This window comes from Phaeodactylum tricornutum, chromosome 9 (genome assembly GCF_000150955.2).
Source record: "Phaeodactylum tricornutum CCAP 1055/1 chromosome 9, whole genome shotgun sequence".
NCBI classification, from domain to species: Eukaryota; Bacillariophyta; class Bacillariophyceae; order Surirellales; family Neidiaceae; genus Phaeodactylum; species Phaeodactylum tricornutum.
The window spans coordinates 464,540-483,587 of NC_011677.1; the positions used below are offsets into that span (position 1 = coordinate 464,540).

At 48.8% G+C, this 19,048-nt stretch overlaps 9 protein-coding genes across 9 annotated transcripts; 4 read left to right on the top strand and 5 right to left on the bottom strand.

Annotated features, from left to right (window-relative positions):
• Nucleotides 1-53: 53 nt before the first annotated feature.
• PHATRDRAFT_36063 (predicted protein) lies at nt 54-1,854 on the bottom strand (the record flags this gene model as incomplete). The annotated part of the gene is given in 2 exon segments (XM_002180607.1): nt 54-1,530; nt 1,550-1,854. The coding sequence occupies 2 exon segments, from the start codon at nt 1,852-1,854 to the stop codon at nt 54-56; spliced, it is 1,782 nt and encodes a 593-aa protein (XP_002180643.1).
• A 595-nt stretch (nt 1,855-2,449) lies between these two features.
• PHATRDRAFT_46169 (predicted protein) lies at nt 2,450-4,111 on the top strand (the record flags this gene model as incomplete). Its single annotated transcript, XM_002180404.1, has 1 exon — nt 2,450-4,111. The coding sequence occupies exon 1, from the start codon at nt 2,549-2,551 to the stop codon at nt 4,109-4,111; it is 1,563 nt and encodes a 520-aa protein (XP_002180440.1). The 5' UTR covers nt 2,450-2,548.
• A 100-nt stretch (nt 4,112-4,211) lies between these two features.
• PHATRDRAFT_46170 (predicted protein) lies at nt 4,212-7,459 on the bottom strand (the record flags this gene model as incomplete). The annotated part of the gene is made up of 2 exons (XM_002180608.1): nt 4,212-4,220; nt 4,259-7,459. 2 exons carry the CDS (start codon nt 7,457-7,459, stop codon nt 4,212-4,214), a joined length of 3,210 nt encoding a protein of 1,069 aa, XP_002180644.1.
• A 1,068-nt stretch (nt 7,460-8,527) lies between these two features.
• On the top strand, nt 8,528-9,937 carry PHATRDRAFT_46171 (predicted protein; the record flags this gene model as incomplete). The annotated part of the gene is made up of 1 exon (XM_002180405.1): nt 8,528-9,937. The coding sequence occupies one exon, from the start codon at nt 8,528-8,530 to the stop codon at nt 9,935-9,937; it is 1,410 nt and encodes a 469-aa protein (XP_002180441.1).
• Nucleotides 9,938-10,161: 224 nt separating this feature from the next.
• On the bottom strand, nt 10,162-11,254 carry PHATRDRAFT_46172 (predicted protein; the record flags this gene model as incomplete). The annotated part of the gene is made up of 2 exons (XM_002180609.1): nt 10,855-11,254; nt 10,162-10,779 (listed from the first exon to the last, which is right to left on the bottom strand). The coding sequence occupies exons 1-2, from the start codon at nt 11,239-11,241 to the stop codon at nt 10,162-10,164; spliced, it is 1,005 nt and encodes a 334-aa protein (XP_002180645.1). The 5' UTR covers nt 11,242-11,254.
• Nucleotides 11,255-11,567: 313 nt separating this feature from the next.
• PHATRDRAFT_46173 (predicted protein) lies at nt 11,568-13,243 on the top strand. The gene is made up of 2 exons (XM_002180406.1): nt 11,568-12,517; nt 12,601-13,243. Exons 1-2 carry the CDS (start codon nt 11,711-11,713, stop codon nt 13,213-13,215), a joined length of 1,422 nt encoding a protein of 473 aa, XP_002180442.1. The 5' UTR covers nt 11,568-11,710; the 3' UTR covers nt 13,216-13,243.
• A 14-nt stretch (nt 13,244-13,257) lies between these two features.
• PHATRDRAFT_46174 (predicted protein) lies at nt 13,258-14,189 on the bottom strand (the record flags this gene model as incomplete). Its single annotated transcript, XM_002180610.1, has 1 exon — nt 13,258-14,189. One exon carries the CDS (start codon nt 14,187-14,189, stop codon nt 13,359-13,361), a length of 831 nt encoding a protein of 276 aa, XP_002180646.1. The 3' UTR covers nt 13,258-13,358.
• A 393-nt stretch (nt 14,190-14,582) lies between these two features.
• On the top strand, nt 14,583-16,397 carry PHATRDRAFT_46175 (predicted protein). Its single transcript, XM_002180407.1, has 2 exons — nt 14,583-15,998; nt 16,087-16,397. The coding sequence occupies exon 1, from the start codon at nt 14,631-14,633 to the stop codon at nt 15,429-15,431; it is 801 nt and encodes a 266-aa protein (XP_002180443.1). The 5' UTR covers nt 14,583-14,630; the 3' UTR covers nt 15,432-15,998; nt 16,087-16,397.
• A 426-nt stretch (nt 16,398-16,823) lies between these two features.
• PHATRDRAFT_46177 (predicted protein) lies at nt 16,824-17,612 on the bottom strand (the record flags this gene model as incomplete). Its single annotated transcript, XM_002180611.1, has 1 exon — nt 16,824-17,612. One exon carries the CDS (start codon nt 17,610-17,612, stop codon nt 16,914-16,916), a length of 699 nt encoding a protein of 232 aa, XP_002180647.1. The 3' UTR covers nt 16,824-16,913.
• Nucleotides 17,613-19,048: the final 1,436 nt, after the last annotated feature.

Genomic DNA, 19,048 nt, shown 5'->3' on the forward strand with positions numbered 1-19,048 from the left:
ACCAGCTCCTTTAATTCGTTTCATGAAAAGCGCTTCCAGTCGGCAGTGTTTGCTCAAAAAAGCGTGCTACTCTCTGTGTCGAGGTCTGCAGTGTTGTCGATGTCTTTATTGCGCCCAGCCGGGCCTGCGCACCGTTGCTTGAAATACTCAATGCGTTCAAGTAAAGACCCAGACAGGGAACTGGTACGATTCATAGGGTAAGAAGAGGTTTCGTCGCTTTCTCCGGGTGTGGGCGACTGATGGCCAGGTTCCTTGTACAATGATATACGCTTCGGTAGTGGCACCGACACGGAAGTAGAGGCGCTTTCTTCACAGGCAATCGCCGGGTCTTTCTCGCCATCAGACAAAGTAAGAGACTCATCTCCGGACTCCATTGGAGTCGGAGCTTTGTAAGTTTCCACCAAAAGTTCAACTGCTTCTTGCTCCGTCATACGATGCTGACGTTTTTCCATTGCCTCCAAGTATTGCTCACACTCACGCTCCAAAGCTGTGCTGCATGGCAGATCCAGCAGCTCATCTTGAATTGCCCGCAAAGTGTCCGCTTTCTCACAAGGGTTTCCATTGGCCATGTGCTGCATCGTGGTGGTAAGTGCCCGCGCTTCAAGCAAGAGTGTCGCTGCGGACAAGGCACCGCCGGCAAAACGTGCGAAACGCGCCGTCCTCATAATCCCCGTCCCCGTTTTACTAAAGAAGCGCGCGCTTCGACCGACGGTGGCAGCTTCGGTCGCCGTTGCCAGACTACCGAGCTCCACTCCGGCGGCACCAGCCCGTCCTGCCGTCATGCCAGCCATGGCACGTGTTTCCGCTTGGGCTTGGCGTTCAGCTGCCAAGCTGCGGCTCGCGTGAGCCGTGAATGAAGATGGTCCGTCGTACATGTCAGTTCGAATATGATCTCGTGTCAATGCGTCTCGCAACGTTCCCGTCACGGCCAAAATAGCGTGTACCATACCGTGTAGCGCAATAATACGGTCCGCCAATTTCTTGGGTTCGGAGTAATAGTTGCGGACTTCGGTTCCGGTTTGCACGACAGTAGCGCTGCCACCGAATAGTAGAGAAGCCACAAGCAATGGCGGTCCAGCCGGTGTAAAAATTGTCGCCGCGGCAGCTACACCAAGTACGCCCGATACCATTCCGGCACTACTGCTACCGACACCTACCTTATTCTGTCGTTCTGTGGTTTCCTCTAAACTGGTAGCCACGGTCGCAATGAACTGCGCAGAATACTTGAGTAACAGAATCACTCGATCGTACAGATCAATCATTTGGCCTATCTGTGTACGCCGTGTTTCTTTATCTGGAGCCGCCAAACAGTCAATCACGTAATCCATCGAAAATAGTCGTTCGCATTCTAGACATACCGTGATTCCTTCGCCGCCAAATGTTTTCGACGCGTGGGAGCGACATGCCGGTGCGCTACAAATCAAGCAGGGCGTGCCCGATTTTACCGCGTTGCTGTTGATCGACCAGCCGACGAATTCTTGGAAAGCGACCGTTTTGGAATATTGCGGAGACGTTACTTGCATCGCTGGGCTGGGTGTCCAGCAGACACTTTGTGCATGTAGTCGAAAGCGAGTCGCCTTTGAACAAAATACCTTGCTCTTGACAAGTAACTTCCAGGTTCAGCTGACGCATTTTCTCCAAACTTTCGTAAGCCACATTCAGCTCCATGGTGGTGTCGTTTTTGGGCTTTTTAATCGCTGTCAAAGGTATACAGTGTTCTGGCGTCTGCAGTGCCTCTCGGTTTGCGTAGAGTGCACCGAACGGCATGTCCACAACGTACATTCCATCCAACTCTCGATAGTGTTGAATGACGCCGGCGCCATACGTAGTGTTGATTGTTTCACCATGCTTCATTGCGTTACTGCCTGACCACTTTTCGTGTCTTCTTTGCGTTGACTGTAAATGTGATCGAAGGACTGTCGTTGCTCGTACTGAGTGTTTATATCACAGGCATTCTCCGAGTTCAGCATCTTTCGATCCTATCCGTCGAGTCCCAGCCCTCTTTTCACTCGATGTTCATCGTGTTCCACGGTGTACTGGTATCTGATTGGATGTAAGTATTTTACTGTTAGGAACGATTTGACTGTGAGCGATACATTTCAATCGTAAGCCACCGATCGCGCGCGATTGACAATGAGAGCACGAAACTCCTTGGCCTTCGCAAGTTGTCGGATAGCAGACTGTGTGATCTTACAATTATAGTTTCAGTGAATCAAAACATTGGATATTCTCCAAGTTCGTCCGTCGTATGAGACCCTTATGCGACACATCCTCCCCGTCACCCGTGAGGCAACAAGGCAAAATTAAATTATGAACGGAGAATGGTGGTCGTACTTTGAAATCATCAACGATGGACGGAGAGCTGCCTGTTGGTAAGAATCCCAATTGACTTGTGCAAAGTAACCTGGAGAAAAAGCAAGTCAGTGGACGATGATCCGAATATACTGGACACGATAGAAGTTCCGCTCCTCCGTATTTGCCTCTCGGTTTCCACTCTGGTATCTGTAAAGTATAGCGGGATATACAGGCGGTGGACTGCGTGAGGTGAATGGCCAAGAAGCAGGACGGCGGCTTTGGCCGCGATGAAATGAACGCCTTACTCGGCGGCGGTCTTTCCGAATCGGTACTGCGTCCGCATACCGTGGCGCCGAGTAAAGGCAAAACGATTAAACCCGACGAAAAGGATGTTGCCGACATGACGGTAGAAGAAACAGCGGCATGGCTTCTGTCGCAACAAAGGATGAAAGCGGGAAAAGTGGGACAGACGCAAAAGGGGGCTATGCAACAAGCGCGACATCGAACTGGCAAAGTAAGGCAGTATCACCAGCTTTTGGCCGAGGAGACACAGCATAGAGAAAAGTCAAAGGAGCTTGACACTGCAGGATCCGATGAGGATACAGATGACTTGTTTGCAAACAAGCAGTTGCGCATGAAAAACATGCCGATCTCTGCTCAACGAACCAAAGCGGAGCCAGTAGTTGTTGGCAAGCGTCGTCGGCGATACGATAGTAGCAGTGACGAAGAAAGCGATTCTAAAGAGCAACGTCAGCGTCTAGAACCTGGATCTAGTAGCAACTCTAGTGACGACGATGACTCGGAAACTGATCGACGCCGACAGCGATTGCTTGCGAAACGCCAACTAGGGCTGGACCGATCAATCGATCATGATGTTGGCCTACCAAGTAGTGCCACGATGGAGAATCTACCGGCCAATGTACAGGCCCCTCGTTTGGCTCTGAGCTCCGACGCGCCAATAAAAGCGGTGTCCGTCGAGAAAAATGTATCTTGCGTCAAACCTCCGGCGGCATCCTCCGAAGAAGGCTCTAGCAGCGGCTCCGAAGATAGCAGTAGTGAAGAGGAGTCTTCGGATGATGATGGTCCTGTTATTGCTAAACCTATATTCGTTCCGAAACATCGACGAGGAACGCTGAAATCCGCAACCGAGCTGGAAGCAGAAGACACGCATCAGGAATTGAAGCAAAAGGCGTTGGAAGAAAAGCGAAAACAAGAGTCACGCGCAATGGTACAGCAAGTTGTTGCTGCCACGGCCCAAGCCGCTCCTGACTTTGATGTAGCACTGGACGGGATCACGGGGGCTCAAAATACTATGCCAGATGATGCCGACGATAGCGACGACGAAGTAGCTCGAGATGCCTGGGAAATTCGTGAGGTGGCTCGCCTCATCGATGAGCTTGACGTGGAAGATGCGAGGCTGCAAGAAGAGCGTGATCTGTCGAGACGAAGAAAAATGACGGATGAAGAAAGGTTGGCGGAAGACATTGCAACGGGGCGCTATCAAAGGCCTGGTCAACCAAAACAGACCGATTTGGATCAAACATCTGCGAAACGGTACTACCATCGTGGAGCCTACTATATGGACGAGTCCGAATGGGATTCATCGGACGTGCGTCACAAATCGGCCGTCTACGCAAGAGCAGCCACCGGAGACGATAAGATCAATCGCGCTGCTCTACCAGAAGTCATGAGAGTCAAAAAGTTCGGTTTTGCGAATCAAAATCTCAAATATAAAGGACTTGCGGCCGAAGATACATCAGACAAAAACAATCAGATATTACCACTCGTCAATATCAAAGATAAATCTAAGCGCTAGTTGGTTTTTGATCTTGCCAAGAACATGATAAACGGAATGATGCTTTGACAGCTAAATTTCATTGTCTTCCACGCGATCATACACAATTGTGCTGCCAACGTTAGCTACACTGCCATCAAACGTTGCAAGTGGGGATCCAACGCCTACCCGAAAACCGTCTGCGGAAAGTGCGACAGCCGACCCAAACGCGCTCCCCTCGGATCCGCCAATATTGGTGCCTTCCTGTTTCCAAGCCTTCTGATCATCATAGTATTTCCACACCTGCACCGAACCACTGCCGTTGCCAAATTCGTTATTCTGAGGGATGCCAATCGCGAGAACATTACCATCTTTTGAAAGAGACACGGTTGTCCCGAATCCTTCGCTTGGCTCCAGTCCGCTAAAGATATTGTCTGTGACCCAAGCATTGTCGATCTCTCGATAAACACGGACCTCCCCAGGTTCGAACGCAGTACCTCGAGCACCAATTGCAAGCACTTGTCCGTTCCCTGATAGTGAAACAGATGATCCAAATCTACTCAAGATATTGATCCCAGTCAGAGTTTCCCCGATTTGCTTCCAGGTTGAGCCATCCCAATCGTATATGCGCACAATCCCACGCTCATCTCGAGCAACTGGCCCACCGACAGCGACGCGTGACCCGTCTTGTGAGTTGAGTGCCAAAGACCAGCCTACAAAGTCATTCATGGATTCGCCCAAAATATCGGATCCAATTTGAATCCAACGTGTGTTGGACGACCGAAAGACACGAACTGCTCCACTCTGTTCTCCCGCAAGAGAGTTTCTGAGTGGTGCGCCGACTGCCAGAACATCTCCATCTGCGCTGATATCTACGGCATGTCCAAACCAAATATTTTCACCATCTCTTTCCATACGCTCGACTCCCCCATAAGGACTCCATCCACGACCGCGATCTTCAAAAACTTGTACTGTTCCACTATTGAAAGAGGGATAACCAACTACCAGCCGTCTACCATCACTAGACATGGCTATGGAAGTCTTTTCATCTTCACTCGAGCCTGGACCTTCTAAAGTGACAACATTATCCCACTGGGTCCCGTTAAAGGTGTCTGCTCCAGAAAAAACTTGCACTTGTCCGACGTTGAGCTCTGTTGAGGAATTATCCCATCCCGGAGAACTCACGGCAAGAATGAAACCGTCTCCTGACATTCCAATGGATGTACCAAATAAAACTTGCGCCTCCTCTGTAGATCCGAAAAGTTCCTCACCCGCCGCTAACCAACCGGAAATTTTCGGCGCTGTCTTCTGTGGACCAGCTTGATCTGGTTGGAAAACCCCAGAAACACTAACTGCAATGAGGGTAACTGCCACAACCGAACAAAAAAAAGCCATTGCCTGAAAAAGACGCAGCCTATGTCGTTGCTTTGGATCGTCCTCACCGTGTTCTTCAAGGACCGCTCCGTCTACAACAACTTCTTCGTGTAATTCGGCTACGAGAGGCGGTGTGTCGTCCGGGGAAGGCTCCAAGAAAATTTCTGTATCTGCTTGATCTTCTTCGATTTCCCCATATACTTCTTCAGCTTCCGAAAAACTTTGCGTGTCCACCACAGAGTTGTGCCTAGAGGTAGCCGTGTGAGACGATTCCATACCTTCAATCGCAAACGCACCTGGGATCAATACTGGAAGACCAGCTTGTGCTTCAATCGTATCATCCTCATCCTCATCTGGATAACATTCTTGGCCTGTCAGATCCATCATACCTGGAGTCAAGGCGACTTGATCCGGAACAAATCCAGAAGCCAACACCGGTCCGTATATTTTCACACTTTGTTTTGAGCCCTCTACATTGCACTCGCCAGAAATCCTTATGGCTCTTGCTGGCGCCAGCGATGGACCATTCTCCTTTTCGTGACGTACTGCGGCAATAAACTCTGTTGCTCCTGGAACGACACAACCACTTGTCGCCGGAGCCAAAGAAGGCCCAGAATCGTGTCGCTGCAATTTAGTGGTCTCTTCCATGCTGCGCAGTGAGACAAGATCCCGAATTGAAGCAGGTACTACTGTAGATCCATCTGAGCTGTGAGCCGAAGAATCCATAGACTTTTGTCGCATGCGGTGGAAACGGGAACGGGCTCTGGCGCGGGTAGAATGATTACTCGAATCTACATCACTCTTGATGGAATCAGAGGATTTGGTACGTATGGGCAAAAGCAAGACAGCCGACTCGTCCGAGGAGCTGTACGAATGTGTCAGACGGCGCTGATCGTCCTCATTCACGCTAGCCTCAATTTGATGGTTCTGACGTCCATTTAACCGATTTAATCGACGCGCCTTCATGTTCCGCGAAGAGGATGAAATGGGACGCACCACTCCGCGCTCTGCACTCTTTTGGTCCAAGTCACTACGTGTCGTGGCTCGGAATGCGCCTGGCATCAGCGACAATTCACGGGTTGGCGTACCACGAGCCAGGCTTTTTTCTTCCATGATGGTACGATGCGATTCTGAACCGGCTCGAGCAACAACCGAGCCGGGTTGGAGTACGTGATCTTTCTCTCCAATCATGGGATTCTGTGATAGAGGATCCTTCGAAGCGCCCAGTTTGCGTTCCGTGACGCGCCGTGTGACGATTGCTTTGGCTGGAAGCTGGTTCTTCTTTAACTTTGCCTCATGCTCTTGTCGCGCTAGTTCCTCAGCGATAGTTTGGGAGATATTGCTTTGTTGCATCTTTTCTTTAGCGCGTGATTGAATCTTATCGGGAATACCAATTGCAATCATTCCATTTTCCTCGTCAGAAGATGAGCAAATATCATCATCGTCGCCCACGGCACCAAACTGATCACGTGATGAGTTTTTAAAAGCACGCTGCGGTGCTTTAAGACTGACGTTCTCTAGAGCCGTTTGATCGGTCCCGTGGCTCGGCCCAAAGGTTTGTCGCCACCTGGAGCGGTTTGGTTCCGGGAGCACAGAACACACCATACCAGTTGCGTTGCTGGCGCATGCTTCCGACGAATTGGTTTCCCCCTTAGGGTGAGGTTTTGACAAAGAATAGGGCATCAGCGGCGTGGAAGATTCAAAATAGGGAGAAGAATCAGACTCGGCGGAAGTGTGATTACGAGACAAACTTCCAGATACCGATAAGTTCGGACTCGGGCCCATGCACGACGGCAGATCACTATGCACAGAATTACTCGGATCTGTTGAGACCCTTGAAATCAGATGAACTGCTGTTGGGGAGATTACATCGTTCTGACTCTTCCCATAGGCCGAAATGTAATCACGTTGAGCATTTTCCGATGTTCTGTTTTGAAGTGACGATACTTCATATCGATACGTTATATCCTTTTGTGTGTTATCAGCTACGCTCTGGCGTTTGGTCTCCCTATCCATGTTAGAAATGCTGGACGCTAAACGTAGCGGGGATGCTTGGGTAGAAAGTAGTGGAATAGTCAACAGGTTTTTGAAATTACGTTGTTCGTAGGAAAGTGGACTCAAATTGTTTACATTCGCTTGTTGAGCGTTGTAGGGTGGCTAGCATCAGCACCCAATGGGATAACCAGGTTTCGGCAGGAGGTCATTTTATGCGTAGTCGACAAATACGCATTCCTAAAAAAAAACAAAACTCCGTTAAGTGCCACAGTACCACATCATTGTTTTACTTAATAGTCTATTTCTGGATTGCTTTCATGGCATAAAATGGACAATATAACTTTTCAACGAAGTCAGTGACTCGTCAACAAACCAACGAGCCTGACTGTGAATAGCGTGACCTGCCAAATATGAGACACTCTCTTTATGCGTTTCATCGTCAAGAACTTTCTGCCTTTTTTTGATCAACCTCACGGCAGCAGTTACAGGAATTTGCCGGTTATTTAGCGTGATTTTCACATCCATTGCCTTGAAAGTAAAACGAGCGGAATGAAAGGCACAGCTTTAAGATCGAAAAAACCAGAATAAGGTATTGTCACTTCTCAGTCCAGAGTCCCTGATCTCTAATACAGTCAAGGAAGAGTGATTAATGCAACAATGCTGACGGCAAGCGAATCGAGTTTCGTGACGGAGAAGCGACGTAAGGTAAGGAGAGAGTAGCTATTTGGGACGTGCACAGGCTTTGCCAGCTGTATAGCAACAATGACAATCCTATCACGATCAATATTGTTGGACAAAAGTCATTTTGAAAATTCCCGAGTGTTAAATGTGTCTTGTAAATAGTGCTTGGTAGTTATCGCAGCATTCGCAAGTCATAATACCCAAAATTTCTAGTCTTGGGATACGACTGGTCTCTGTCAAGTCTTTGGACGTCTTTCCTGTTTCGGTCTTCCATATTGAACAGCCGTTTCGACTTCTCACTGAGATATCTGGTCTACCCAAACAGGCCTTGCATCTTCTCGGGGGGTTTTCGTTGACTCTCGCAAGCCCACTTAAGGTCAAAGTCATATCCTCATTTTGCAAACAAGTATGGTTTCCTCCGTGGACGAAGTTGCTTCATATCGGGACGGCGATGTTGTGGGCGAAGGGCCCGACGCCTTTTTCGACAACTCCGGCGACAACACCATGATTATGAAAAACGATGCAGCAGTGAGCCACGTCTCTCGACGCAATCGCTGCTGCGGCGGACGTCATCGTACTCGGATGATCGTCACTGTAGGGCTGCTCTTGTTTGTGCTCATTTTAGTCAGCGTGTACCGTAGCAAGAGCCAGACACCCCGGGAACCCTCTATGTATACAGCGTCGGGGCTGTTGTTGGTGCCTTCCAACCAACAGCCTGGAAGAGAATCTGCAAAATCTTGGGATCAACTCAGCTCCGAGATTGTAGGACCACTGGTGAAGCGTTCTGGGGAAGGATACGGACACGCCATCGCCCTTTCGGAGTGGGAGTACGGTCCTCGTCTTGCGATTGGACTGGGGGGCAACGCACAACAACCCGGGTTTGTGCAGGTATTCCACCACAACAAAACGGCGGGATGGGTGCTCGAAGATACAATTTCTATTCCTGGTAATGTCTACGCCCAACAAGAAGGAGAAGAGCGACAACATCTGGCCATGGCGGGTGACGCCCGTCGAGTAGTCTTTACCCAGGGCAACTACGCTTTTTTCTACTATTTCAAATCTACCTTTACGGAATTCAGGTGGAAACCTTTGAACGATCCCATACTCATTGATTCCGAGTTGACAGCAAACGGAGAAGCGGATCAATTTCTTGAAACTAAGCTGGCTTTGAGCAATGCAGGAAATGTGGTTGCGATCGCCTCCGAAACGGTCAACAGAGCCCAACTCAAAGTCTACAAAGACGACACGTCATGGACACAAAATACGTCTCCGGTTCACAAATGGAAGGTGCACAGCACAATTCCAATCGACCAGCTCATAGGTGATATTTCCATATCTGGTGACGCCACTCGTCTCGCAATTGGGAATGTGGGGTCCACCGTCGACGACAATGGCGACGATTCCGGAAAGGTTCAGGTGTACGGATGGCAAGGTGGCGACTGGTATGAGCTTGGACAAATGCTGCGAGGCAATAGAACGTTAGATCGATTCGGTTCTTCGATCGCCCTTAATTTGAATGGAGACGTGTTGGCCGTAGCGTCTAACGGCTCCCATCGTGTCCAGGTATACCGGCTGGTTGGTGACGACTGGGAGCAACTCGGCTCAGATTTGTATGCCATGTCCATTTACGAAAAATTTGGGATAGGATTGAGCTCAGTAGGGACGGATACACGATGGCAAGTTCCTCACCAGGGACCCCGGCGCTTAAGTCTTCGGAACATAGTAACGACCCGGAGTACATGGAATACGCGTACGGCCGCGTGTACATTATGCAGTTCAACCTTGACGAGCTTCAATGGAAATCGGTGGGTTTTATAAGATCAGATATTCAAGGAGATTCACTGGGTTCAGGGCTAGCGCTTTCTCATGATGGACACCATCTGGCATGTGGGTCTCCCACAAGAGACGTGGAAGGACTCTCCAGCATTGGAGTAGCGAGTGTCTACCGAATACCGTCAAAGTAGGCCTTATGTAGTGTTTTGTACCATAATTGTTAATTACGGACCAGAGACTTTGCTAACTACTTGCAAGAATATGCTCCCTCATTTGCCCGAGTCGCTTTCCTCGGAGACCAAATCCAACGAACGCGGTACAACTGGCCGTGTATAAACAAAGTAGTCACCCGATACATCCTGAACGATCCGGAAGTCATTGTCTATGTAGCGTACGTATACCTTGCATGTCGCGTCGCGGCCCGCATTCCACGGCAAACGCTTCCAAATGGCACCGACCGGAACCCGAACATTCCAAATCCACTCCCCCAATCCATTCAGTCCGGGAACTTTGCGAGCCGTTGTATAGTCGACCTTCATCTTCAGAAGGCCGCCATCGACCAATTCCGCAGAAGCCACTGTCACAACACAACCACCAAAGGTTGGCAGAAGTTTAAACCATCCCAGAATTGGAATGACGGTCAAACTAAAAATAGATGTATCGAATTCGGAATACAGCGTTGTTGATGTAATGTGCTGGGCGACACGACCAATTTTGCTGACGCCCCAAGAGCACGTTTGTAATTCATGGAGCTTGAAAAATAAATCAGCCTTGGGCATACCGAAGGATTCCTTGACCGCGGCGTACTCTTCGTACGACTCTTGAATTGCGAGGAAGAATGGACTGGAGCGGAAAATGCCGTGTTTGACAGTGGTTAGGATCAATTCCTGCGCAAGAATAAGGAAACATTGAGAAGATTGATTCAGTGTAACACGATGATCAGGTACCATGACTTAACCCACCCATTCTCCTTTAATTTCTTCGATATCTTTGGGGACGTTGTTGGGATTGTTTCGAACGAACTCGCCGATCTTTTGTTTGGCAATTTCCATACGATCCGCATAATATTCTCCTGATGTTGGGTTGTACGCTTGGCCACGGTCAAGAGTCGCACCGAGAGTTAAAATCTCCATCTTTGCCTTGTTGGATGCTTGTATGCCCGACAGTGAGGTTGCCGACGCGGAAGGAGTCTTGGACGCTTGTTTGCCAGCAGCATCCCACGGCATTTTGATTGCGTTCAAAATGCCCACTCGTCGACGAGTGGCTTCGTTGTTTGGGACGACCCATGATAAAGTCAAAGTACATAAGTCGGCGCAGAGGACGATGAACAGTCTACTGCATAACTTCATAGTGGTTGAGACCGGAGATTCTCTCAAAAGGCGGTCTCAGGGTTTGTTCCTCGAAAAAGTGAGATGTAAGCATTGCCGCTCTGGACGGTGGCAAAACAGAAGTAGTGCTCACTGTCAATGACGTGTTGAAAGGCATTTAGGCTGGTGTACTTCAGATAAAGATGTCGCTGTGGTTCTGGATTGGCTGTACATGTCGTACAGTCTTGGTAGGTACCATAGCATGGGGTCCCAAATATAGATCATGGAATTGTATGTGAGCTCGCGAGGAATTGCATTAGCCACCGACTCGTGAATTCCGGTTTCGTTTCATAGTGACTGACTGTGAGGTGAAACTTGCTGTTCGTGTTGATTCTTGTATACCGGAAACAATACTCGCCGGAAACATCATCCATATCTTTTCCCCTCAAGCATCGTGTTCATGTTTCCACAAATCGTATCTTTCTAGTCAGTCATTGACAGTGAGCAAAGAATGAATCAAGCACCTACTTCTTCTAATCCTCAGCCTTCGGCTGACGACGAGGAATCGAGCAAGAGAGCAGCGCTTGCCGGACAGTGGAGAACTCCTCCTCTACCGAACTTTCCGGCCTCGTCTTCGGCCACTCTGGCACTACACGCAACGCCTCCAAACTCTACGGAATCCGAAAGTATTCCGAACAGTACGATACTTCCTGGAAACTCGGAGGATTATGTCAAGGCTCTACGCGAAGCATATCGGCGCGGTGCCGAAGCGGCAGCGGCCATGGCAGCGCAAGGCAACAGCACCGGAGGTTCCGCTGTCCCCGATCCTGGCCTCCATTCCAATACCTTCTCCTGTCCCAACTTTCAACAGACATCGATCGTCCCTCCAACAATCGTAGCGTCGGCTCCAGCCACCAGCTCACCTTCTTTGCCGAATACCACAATGCCTCCTCCTTCCGCTCCGGGTAGTCAGCAGGGTGAGACAGCCGTGGTTCCGAATCCTTTGGGAGCCCCGCAGCGACAGCCTCCTTTTGCGACCCAGCGCGCTGCGGCTAATTCGCCAGCGGCCATGCCTCCTCCCGCACCGGTTTCCCAATCTTCCTTGATGCACATTGATCACAGTCATCCTGGTGCGCCTGCGAATCTTCACACGAGGGAGTCGGACAACCCCCAAGCACCAGCGTCTGCTCAGCAACGTTCAATGAGTTTACCCGATATGAACTCTTACGCGGCACAACAGGAAGATGATAAACGCCAAAAGCGACTGGCACGAAACCGTGCGTCGGCACGGCTCCGGCGGTTACGCAAAAAGAACTTGGTACGTCCACTGGAGGTGGACAATTCGCAAACCGCTCTACCCCGTTCTCACACGTACGTATTATCGCCATGGTCGGCACTTAGGTGGACGCGTACGAGACTGAAGTAGGTCTTTTGGAAAAGACTCTGCAGCAACTGCAGGCCCACGAGTGGGGTGCACAAGATAACGCCAGCGCCTTGACGGAAGCCCTTTCGATGGATCGTGGCCAGCAAGTCTTGACCGTCGCGGAACGACAAGAAGCTGCCAAAGACATTCTATCGCAACAGCTTCAAGTCGTCGAGATGTTGGAAGATTTGCTGTCCGAACAGTACGTTTTGCATTCATTGGAGGACTCTCCCGAGTTCGAGGACTTGAAGCAGACACTGCAGCTTTCGGACGAGCAATTGCAGCATCTCACGAACGCAAAGTCGGGTTGGGAAGACGAATGGGAGGCTCTACAAACGGTCAAGACAAGCTTGACCGCCATGAAGGAACATGATTGGTTGTGGACCGAAGGTGTCACGACGGTGGCCGAACAGTTCATGTCCATTCTTCACGCCAATCAGGTTTCCAAGTTTCTGTTGTGGACGGACCACAATGCCGAAGCTATTGACGAGCTGGACCACTTGCACTCGTCCTCGACCGTGGCAAGCGGACCCGTGTTTTGCTTCGGCGCGGAAAACAATTCGGAGGGCATGATGGACGAGCAAGAAAAGTAGGAAAAATGGGAACTGCTATCGAAATCAGACTCGTACACAAATAATAATACACGTGATGGTTAAAATATGATATTATGTGGGTAGTGTACGTGTACGTGTACGTGTACGTGTGAGCAGATTTCCTTCAATAGAAGCGTGGAAATTCAGCCTTCTTCAAGCGGCGCTACAACGTCCATGGTCATCAGAACCCGCCCCTGCCATGGGTTCACAATTTCCGGCGATTTGTGTACCGACGGAGCCATGGAAACGGTTGGGTCCTTGCTATGCCGATTAAACTGTTTCCCCAAGAGCACCACCGCCCCACCCTCTGGGACTTGATTCACCTTCGCATCCTCGTTCACCAGAAGCCGATTGCGTTCCCTAGCTGACATGGTATCGTCCAATGCGTTCACTTTTTCCCACGCTACGTGATCTCCATCCACGTACATGACGCCTGGTCCATAGAACGTTTGAATCCAACGCACTGGCACATGATCGAGATGCCAAACAGGGCACTTGGCACCACCGGGGCCTCGTGTAGAAACAATACGACCGGAGAATTCGTCCGCGTCCCTGACACGGTCAGAACAGAATGTGGTGAAAGTCTCGATTGATTCTGCCAGTTGCTGACGAAGCTGAGGGCGGTATTTAAAAAAATCGTTAGCGGACGATATCTTCTCCAGAAACCGATCGGCTACGGTTTCCGGCAACTCGTCGTGGCGCCAACAAGCACGAACGTCTACGCCATGCTGTGTGTCGAAGGCGTTTGGAACGAGCTGCTTCCAGATCTCTGGATTTGCTGAATTGTGAGGTACGCGAACTGCACTTTCCAGCGGCAATGCTTTGCGAATCGCATTTGACTGATCCGCTTCGATTCGCAACGAATCCTGCCGAGTTTGACGCGCCGATTTTGAGTGTTTCGAAGTCGAAAAGCCTGCAGCAGGTTCGGTTGCAAACCGCAGAATTAAAAGGCACAGAGGCAGGTGAAAGTTCATATCTCTAGTAGACAGGATTAATTTTAGACCATCCTAAAATCAATACGATTCCACTATTTCATTTTCTTGATGTTCTTATTATCCAGTATTTGAGGCGCAAAAACCGCGAAGCGAGAAAGCAAAGAAATCATTCCTCGTCCAAAACACATGTGGCTTGTGTGATTGCTGTCGTCATCGGGTGTCCGATTTGCGTCATGAGTACAGACGCAACTATGTAAATAGTTTTAAGTCGACAATAGAACTCTTGACTGTACAGAATAAGCAGTAAATCGAAATCAGCAGTAAGTCGAAGAGCCTGTGTCGTGAACCATGATGGAAACACCGAACGAACGCTGCTGATGCCTCGAGCATTTGCACTTGCGAAATGGTGTTTTACTCCTACTTAGCCTCCTTTTACCACCCAAACAGTATAGAATTGTCCGACTATTCTCGCTTTTAGTCATGACTCGGAAAAGCAAGCAAGCTGGAGGAAACCTTCCACTGACACACTACGAGCGCACCAAAAAGTTTGCCAGCTCCGAATACGGCACCACGCAACAACGACTGGCAGGGCACTCACAGTACCAGATTGGTGACTGCGCTCTGAGCCTTACCCGGTTGGGCAGTTCGGCATTGTGTACGCGTAGCGGCTATTTGTACGACGAGTCGGCTATTCTCCAATACTTGCTCACGAGAACGCAACAGATTAAAGAACAACAACTCGCGTACGAACGGCAAGAGAGAGCTCGACTCGCCGATAGTGGTGAGGACGACAAAGAAAGGCTAGCCCAGTTTGAAGAGTCGCAAACCGTTTCCAAAAAGAGAAAGATCCGAGATCCTCTGCAAGAAGCGCGTGAAGATCTCAAACGAACTAGTTACTGGCTGGCGGATGCACAGCCTGATAGTGTGACCGAGCAGATCGAGAAGCCACCCGAACGTCCACAATCACCGACTACGCAAGCGCCTCTGACGAGAAAGGAGCTCTTGCCTGTAGATTTGAAAAGGGAAAACGGAAAACTTATTTGCGCCGTATCTGACAAGGCTATTAACACCCAATCGGTGATCGCCTACTGGATTGACAAGAAAAAGCCGGGCACAATTGTCCTGCAAAGTGTTTACGATCATTTGGTAGATGAAAACAACGAATGTCCAATAACAAGTAGGATCATAAAGTATACAAGGAAGCTGCAGAAGAGTGGAAGCAGTTTTGCTGCTTCGGGTCAGTCTGTCGCGGTGCAGAAGTATAATCCAACGATCACTTAGAGAAACGGAATCAGCATATTCTACGTGCCTCGAGAATCACGAAAATGCTTCATCCTTCGTTACAAGACAGACCGGACGGTATCACTCACAGTCAAATACAAGAGGGTAAGTTTGAAACCGTGATCCTACCCTCTTTGCTAATCGTTGACCTCGGTCCAAAAGATTTTCGAAGACAAATTTACTCTTCGCATTTCTTAGACTTCTCCAAGATGGTCCATGAAAATCGCTACGCCATGCTCTTTTAAAATAGCTCACTGTTAGAGATGATGCTGACACAAAAAAGCTTCCGTTATTTACAGCTTCCCACAATCAACTTCTAATATGACTAATATTCCTGAGGAAGATAAAGCGCATTCGCGTTTCCATTCCTGGGCTGCGCTGGCTATCCTGTCCATCGTGGCTGTACTAGCTATTACACAGAACCCGAACAACGCAACAAACTTCGAAGAAAACTGGAGTTTGGGCTGTGTTTTTGCTTCACTGGCGGTTGCTGCCATAGCATGTATCTGTCATGGAATCAGAAAAAGCAGAGACGCTTTTGTCGGATCCATCGTTGAAGCTATACTGGTAAGTTTTTTTGAATTTGGGTTCTCGCGTTGACATGTGAATAGGGCAACATAGATACTGACCCAAGCCTTCTTAAATGACTCGCAAGATTGTAATTGCGGTCATTGTTTGGATAATGGCGTTACCCATAATCATGTCTCCCAACCGGTCTCTTGCTATTAACAACCTAAACATTGTCGACGCCAATCTATACTTTTCCGCATGGGGATGTATCGCTTTGGCATTGTACATCGCGGGCAGCTGGATAGAAGAGCGTGGATACCATCCTTACGCTGATCGCCTCGCAAAGAGATGGTTTCTTCTCTTTGTTAGTAGCATCGTTGCTATGGGTGTATCCTCTCGCATCTTCTCTATCAACAACTGTCGCGATAGCGGGAACGAAATATGCGATGAACTCAGTCTAGCCATTGGTATTGCTGTTTGGGCGGCGATTCTGGGTTTTGCTATGACATTATTCATGCACTTTTTGTCAGGAAAGAAGTGTGCCAATGTTTTCGGACTTATGGCTGCGGTAATCGCGACTGCCCTTTGGTCGGTCGGACTTGCTTATATCACTTATGACGGCGGACCGGGTAACACGGTTGGAAATCTTTTCTTCAGTACTTGGGTCAGCTTTGTCCTGTCTATTTACTTACTTCTTTCGCATACGAAAACGCTTCTGTTTGGTACTTCACACAGTCCGACGGAGACGGGTGGTGGCAACAAGACCTCCAATGATGTGAGAAACGATGAGAGGGTGTAAAATCATGTATTCTCGCTAGTCGGCTCCTCTTGTCCCAATTGTATAACAGTGCTACATGGACTCATGACGACGTAGGTGTCAATAAAATTTTCTGAATTGTTACATAGTTTATACATAGTATTGCAAGTAGTCCAAAAGGTTAGCAAGGTAGCACTTTTGAAAGCTTTTGCTATTCAATGTCCACAGGCGAGGGCAAGGCTCTGTCGTGACGAGACAGTCAGAGGTGTCATCGTGTAGCCCTTGGCCGCGCAGACCAAAGCGTACTCTTGCTGCAAAAGTTGTGCCCCAGAGAGGCCAGTTACCTCCTGTAAACGATGTCGCCTTTCCCCGTAGCTGAGGCGTAAGTCCGCGTTCCGGCGCTTGGAACCAACACGTTCGTGCATTTCAAAATCGACAATCTCGAGGTCCGTGTGGGACCAGTCGCACTGCAACGCCATGCCGCCCAAGCAGCAAGGATGATCTCCTAGCACAATTTCGTGCGTTCGGATTTCCAAAATGTCCGAAAAAGCAACTTTCTTGCTATCGATTCGTTTTTCCAGCTCCTGAACAAAAGGCTTGGATGATGTCTCATCGGAAAAAGGAAACATCCGCGAAGAAGTAGGAGACGGAGGGGGAGATCTCGATCTTGATGTAGGAGTCAATCGCTCTTCATAAATGGTGGATTTAAAATATGATTGTGACGGAGTAGAATTAATCATAATCGTATCTTCTCCGACGACTGGATAGTCAGACCAATCAAAGGTTTCCTTTGCATGGCTGACCTCCCGCAGCGCTTCGATAGAGCACGAAACGGTCGGCTCGACGGAACTTGAAATGAGAGACATGAGGGAGTAGCACTCTTGTGTGGCGAGACGGGGAGAGGAATTAGCCATGATTTTAAGTAGTGGTCGCTTCGTATTTTTGTGAGAGCAATGTTTGCGAAAGGCCTGGTGGGCGGGTTTCGTAGCCAAGAGAGTGAGTGGTCTTGCTTCGCGTTACCACCAAACTGTCAATGGCTCTGGCTCACAGTCAACCCGAATGGACAAGTTCCGACCCCTTCTCCACCTCACCGCTCCGGAGGCAACGTGTGCTCGCAGTTGTACTATTCGTTTTTCGGAAAGTAAACGCAGGCGTCATTTCGGCTTCTTCACACTATCAATAAAAGAGTAGATATCTGTAGGTCAATGATATGTTGGGACTTTAGTCTTCGAAATGTTGCATGTCCGATGGTGAAATTTCAATACTTCCCTTGTAGAGACTAGCACTTTTCCTTAAGAAGATAAACGATGAAGTATATTGATTTGAAAATACAATCCCAAGGAGTAGTACGTTTCGGAGGGAGACAGAAACATACGTCATCTGGTTTCTGAACCACGTTGATAGCATCATCGATTGCATATATATATGTTCGCCGGCCTTCCAGGTATCTTGGCTTCAAGAACGAGTCCTATTACCCAAAGCGTCATACTTGATTTTAGTTGATACGTCAGATCACTCGAAAAACCACATGAGAATGTCCATGGCCGAAACAAACGACGATCGTGACCTCAGATATCTCTATTCACTCTCAGTTACAGTCAATTCACAGTAAAATATACAGACAATCTTCCGCAGCTCTGCATTATCCTGTATGAAACTTCTCTGCCATTCGTTCGAGCGTGGACGTTATTGCCTCTGATTTTTGGAAGGCACTTGACGAATTGTATTGACTGTGAGGATTACTTTCTGTTCTCAAAACAAGCTTGATCTTTTTTCTTGACGTAAGGTCTCCTCCAACGGTATTGGTATAAGCCACCTCCGGTAATTGAGGCTTTTCCCGATTGACAGCTGTTCCAGTTGCTTCACACACCCCAACGGTCCGCGGTTTACAAGATGATGAAGAAGGAGGACCACGCCTAATTCTTTCAGATGTTTCTAACGCAGTTTATTTGGAAGGGTTGCTGGGCCCCATACAAAATCCGTTATATGTACCAACGAATGTGCGAAGATCGTTTCGACCCTGCGGCACAATTCAAAAAGTGATGCAGAGTGTACAACTTTGCAGTGGATTCGTTAAACACCAGCGGTTGCGTTGCATGAATACTACTAGCACGACACGAAAGCCGGAAAACGCAAAATGTGAGGCCACCTCACATCGACAGTACAATGTTGCCAGACGGAATGACTCGAAGAATGACTATTTTCTATTGGTCGATTGAGGAAGCATTTACATGTATATTATATCAATTCACCAACGATGTCGTAACGGATAGAATGATTAAAGAAAGCTGCCTTTCCCGCCTAAAATTATTTACGGCCAAAGCCCAACCAATTTTGGCAAATGCCTTTT

Coding starts and splice junctions, on each gene's coding strand:
- PHATRDRAFT_46175 (XM_002180407.1), top strand. CDS start 14,631: ATGACTCGGAAAAGCAAGCAAGCTGGAGGAAACCTTCCACTGACACAC.
- PHATRDRAFT_46173 (XM_002180406.1), top strand. CDS start 11,711: ATGAATCAAGCACCTACTTCTTCTAATCCTCAGCCTTCGGCTGACGAC. Junction 12,518..12,600: donor GGTTACGCAAAAAGAACTTG/GTACGTCCACTG, acceptor GTCGGCACTTAG/GTGGACGCGTACGAGACTGA.